This window comes from Hibiscus syriacus, unplaced genomic scaffold (assembly GCF_006381635.1).
Source record: "Hibiscus syriacus cultivar Baekdansim isolate YM2019G1 unplaced genomic scaffold, ASM638163v2 tig00110607_pilon, whole genome shotgun sequence".
Lineage (NCBI taxonomy): Eukaryota > Viridiplantae > Streptophyta > Magnoliopsida > Malvales > Malvaceae > Hibiscus > Hibiscus syriacus.
In genome coordinates this window covers 252,807-257,812 of record NW_024062799.1, presented here as the reverse complement: position 1 = coordinate 257,812, position 5,006 = coordinate 252,807, and the positions used below count along the sequence as shown (strand labels likewise).

The 5,006-nt window shown below is 35.2% G+C and overlaps 1 protein-coding gene across 2 annotated transcripts; it reads right to left on the bottom strand.

Annotated features, from left to right (window-relative positions):
- Positions 1 to 997: 997 nt before the first annotated feature.
- LOC120135327 lies at positions 998 to 2,746 on the bottom strand. 2 transcript variants are annotated; one of them, XM_039151609.1, is made up of 2 exons: positions 1,946 to 2,746; positions 998 to 1,421 (listed from the first exon to the last, which is right to left on the bottom strand). In XM_039151609.1, exons 1-2 carry the CDS (start codon positions 2,619 to 2,621, stop codon positions 1,306 to 1,308), a joined length of 792 nt encoding a protein of 263 aa, XP_039007540.1. In that variant the 5' UTR covers positions 2,622 to 2,746; the 3' UTR covers positions 998 to 1,305. The 2 variants fall into 2 exon arrangements, with proteins under 2 accessions (XP_039007540.1, XP_039007541.1); XM_039151610.1 differs by having other exon boundaries at positions 998 to 1,412.
- Positions 2,747 to 5,006: the final 2,260 nt, after the last annotated feature.

Here is a 5,006-nt window from a genome sequence, read left to right as displayed (position 1 = left end):
GAACATGGCTTTGCCTGGAAGCAGTTGACCTCCCTACTATTAATTAAAGTCAAATTCCTTTTTGAGTTCATATTCTATGCATAGATTATGGATTTAGTCGAAGACAGATGTTGAAATGTAGCCCGACATCGGTATTACAGCGGGGGTTAGATTATAAGTAGTTTGGCAAGAAATATAAGCATGTGGAGGTATAGTTGTTGGCACTTCGCGGCGGGTGGAACTGAGTTTTTCATATTCTCAACATAATGGGGATTTGTTTCAATTTGTATATTGTGAATGATTGAGCATAGAAGGTTCCCCACAATTCATCTTCCTTTGAATTATGCCTAACACATGTCGAAGCAATAAAATAACTTCAAATACTAGGAGCCAGAAAAAATAAAATAAAATAAAATTGGATCGTAGGAAGTGCGTGGTTTTGGGGAGCCATGTTCTGGTCTTTGGAGACGGGTTCCTTTTTTGTGGTCGAAAACAAGGAACGTTGGACGCTGAAACTTTGAGAATACAACGGGTCCCACGCCATCAAGGAGGGCTTGATTCTTATCTTTCAACATCTAATCATGCATGCATGGTTAATTAGAGCTTTCATTTTGATCTAATCAATGCTCGCACTGAACCTGTCCGCCCTTGTATATTGGAGTATATGACTACGCAACTTTATTTGTCTGCTTCAAAAACCATGGATTTGGATGGGTCTTGGCTCTCTGCAGGAACCAAATGAATAGAACTGGCTTGCCTGGAAGCAGTTGACCTCCCTACTATTAATTAAGTCAAATTCCTTTTGAGTTCATATTCTATGCATTATGGATAATGGAAGTCGAAGAAGATGCCCGACATCGGTAGAGGGTTGGACTTTAAATGAAAACCCTTTTTAATGTTGTATAAAATCTGAATCGACATTGGGCCTGACTGTGACTCCTCAATAATTTGCCGAACCTTTTACTTTTCAAAGAATTTGGTTCTCCAATCAAAGGCAAATGGGTAACTGGTATCTTTCAGAAAAGGAACATCACAAGTTGAGAACAAAACTTGATTTTGTATTAGTACATTTCACATTACTTTCTTACCACAAACACGATACAATGTTAGTTAATATCCAATTTCTCTTAACGCTTTAATCTATAAAAGCATCTCTGCACAATGTCACCACTCTTCTTCGACAACTCAAGGTCTCTAAGGTTATTGATGCATTATAATTACTCTTATGCAGCAATCGAGAAGCTAACAAATCCTTCAGGATGTATAAACTATGATCAAACTAATATAAGGGAGTATGTCATTATTCAATAACTGGATTAAATCAATTTACCTTGGGGAATCAACCATTCTATAATCATTCTTTTTGCGACGGCATCTATGATGAACTTTCTGATCAGAGAACGTGTTCTCCCAAACAATCTCCATTTTAGTATCTGGTGCAAGGGAAATGATACGTTCAGTTCATGAAACAACATGCAAATCCAAACAAAATGCATGTAAAAAAAGTAAGGCTAAGGAGAATTAAGCAAAACATATTCCTAATAATAAGCAGCAGAGGAGAATTGAGAACCACAATGATATCAACTTAATCAAGACATGAAAAACATAGATCCATTATAGTTGATCTAAATGCTTCTTGTACGAGTTTTACAACTCAAAACTTATTCAACAGTATCCTTTCATCTTACTAAAAACCTCAGTCCTCAGTTCATGAAGCAAGTAAGGATGTGCAAAATCCAGTTCAATTTTAGCAAAATTTAACATTTTCAGTCAAATAAGTTAAACCCGAATGTATACTTTCTCAAATTAGCATGCTTAAGTATTACTTATAGAAGTAATTAAATTACTAATTTTTTATCACACGACACAAGGAAAAACATTAACAAACAAAGCAAATCCCAGAAACAGATAAAGAAGTAAAATATAAGCATCAAAGTTGTCAAATAACAAGAAGAATTAGAGATACCTCCAAAATGATCTCCACAAAACAACAAGGGAGTGTCCTCTTCTTCCTCATCAACCCCATCCCCATACCCAAACTCCCCATCCCCACGATACCCAGGCTCACTCCCATACCCAGATTCATTCCCCCGGGCATCAAAGCACCCAAGTTGCGCCCCAACGCCGCCTAAACTCTCCTTCTCTCCACTCCCATTATCCCCTCTTTCTCGTCTGGGATTCCGGGCCTCGCTTACATCCGATGTCCAATATGCATCTCCAACATTCCCAAACTGCTCCCCACTCGAGTCCGTCCCAATTGCCATCGGAAAATCAGAGCATGTCCCGTACGCCGCCGACGCCCCCACGGAACAACACCTTCGAGTCCCGCTTCGATCTGAACTCCGACCCGATACCGACTTAGATCCACGGCGGCGGCGTTTTCTTGCGAACAGCTTGAAGCTACTTCTTTTGGGGTTGGCTCCGATTGGGTTGTTGTCGTCGTGGAGGGTTAGTTTGGAGAGGTCGATGGAGAAAGAAGTGGTTCGATCGGAAAGGCAAGGACGCTTGGAAAGGAAACCACTAGTGGAGGAGCGTTTTGGGAGATCGGAGGAGGAGGAGTCGAGGTTGAAAGGTCTCCATGAATGTAGGAGGAAAGTGCAGGAGCCTATTGAATGGCGCGAGTCCAGAGCCTTGTGTGACATGGAATGGCACAGCCGATTGCTTTGGTGATTCAGGTTACCACAATTGCAATCGTAGAATTTACAAAATGATCTCAGCTTTTTAGAATCGAATTGGGTGTTGTTTTACTTTTTGGCTCAACTCCGGTCGATCTGACTGGGAAGACATGTATTTCTATTAACACGGATAAATCCATATATTGATTTCATGGCCCCATGACGCAAATAAAATTGTCCAATAATCCAAACGGATTAATTATTGACTCAATAAATCAATTAAAATATTATTTTCATAATACTAAATTTATTATAATATAAAATGAACTCGTCGCGTTCATAATATGACGAGTTTACTTATATATTATATTTAATAGATCAAAGTCTGTGAATCTCGCACGATCTAATTATTTTAATATATTTTTTAAAATTTGTTATGTTCATGGGATGAGTTTTAATAAAATAAAATGTATATTTTTTGTAATTTAAAATAATATAAAATAATTATATTTTTTTCATTTTTTTATAGAATTCATCATACTCACATAACGAGTTTTATTTGATTTTAAAAAGTAATCGTTAAATGAACGTTGGCAATAGAATTTTTTTTTAAATCTAATTGGAACTCATCATGTGGGCATGACCAGTCCTACAATTTTAAGAAAAATAATGTTTTCATATTTATATCATTTAAAAGATAAATTTAATTTTATATGTATATCAATTACAAATAAATATGAAATTTTGAGAAATTTAATAGTTTTATTTGTTTTATAAATATTTTATTACAAACTAATAATTAAAATTTATTTTACTAAATACAATCACTAATAATAATAAAATTTACTTATATTTTCTTAATTATTGGCGATGTCGAGGAGTGATTGAATGCTAATGACATGAGGCTCGTCGATTTCTTTATGGTCGTCCACATTTGTCTTCACCTTCACCCTTACAATATTTTTTAATGTTTGCTTCTTGTTAAACTTGTGAAGTGTACATTAGTCCACCACTTTGATTTGCACATTCAGATGATAATGATGGAATATTTAAAGTATTAGACTCCGTCATTGACGTCATGGCTCAAAATGCACACCAAAATACTATATGATTGAGCATTTAGAAATAAATCCCATGGACCCGCATCATTTCTCAAATATGGTTGAGAGGGTGGTTGTAAAACCCTAATTTTTAGGTTAAAATTTTTGAGCTAATTCGAGAGAGTAAATTAACCCAATAAACTTGTGAGAAAACCTTGTCCAAGTAGGGAATAATTTGGGCCTAGGTTGAGCGTATTATGGAGTAAAAAGGGTAATTTGATTTGGGGTTAGTATAGGGAGGACTAAAGTGACAAAATGCCCTAAAAGTTGATATTACCTTAATCCGCCTTACGATTTTATTTGAGAGATCGAGAGCTCTCACGATTTTAAGTCATTCATTCATCCATTAATTCGCCTCAATAACAAATTAGAATAAGACCATAGACACATATGGCGTTGATTACCCTTATTAGTTGTTTGCTTCAAACAATATAAACCGAACTTTGAATTTCTTCCACTAAAATAATTATGCATGCATTCTCTATATAAAACTTCATGATTATTAGCAGCAAGACATCTTTTGTGAAAAGTTTTCTCGGCTTAATTTCACGGTATAACGCAAAAAAAATTCATATAAACGTTATGAAAAGTTAATTCTGATCCGCAGGTTCACGAAAACTCTTGCAACTCAATTGTGTGTTGACGAAATCTACGATAGAATAAGAAGCGACATGCATAAAAAATTTATAATACTTATCTAAGAAATAATTCGACAATATTAAAACATATTTTCTTTGCCATTTTGCTTTGAAGTAGGTTTAGGAATCCATCCAAAGTGGTCTCAATTTCTAATCGTCCTCGCACCCGTCCCGAAGTGAGGCATCTATAGAACTCGCTTTACCCAGCACGCGAGGTACGTTAAAAAGGCGCAACCCTTTTAATCAAATAATATCCAACGCATCAGAAAGTAAGTAGCGAGACACAAGACATAAGGTACGTTGAATTTGAATCGGATAAATGTGACGTAATGGACCTCGCTTTATGCAAAACACGAGATCATAATTCGTATAATAAAGACATTTATTTTAGAAAGAACCCAATAAATTAATTTCTAAAATAACATTATTTTAAAATATTTGTGAAATGTTTGACCATAGAGGCGTTATTATCTTTCGATTGAAACTAGTATGGACATATGAGAAATTGTAAGTATGGTACAATGTGTTTAAAATGCTTTCAAACGAAAAGAAATTGAAAAACTAAAGAATATATTTTTGTAAATAACTTATATTGGCTTAAACAACTCCAAAAATTACCATCTAAAAATTGTGTTCTTGGTATCGTCAGTACAGAATACAAAGAAAAAAAGATC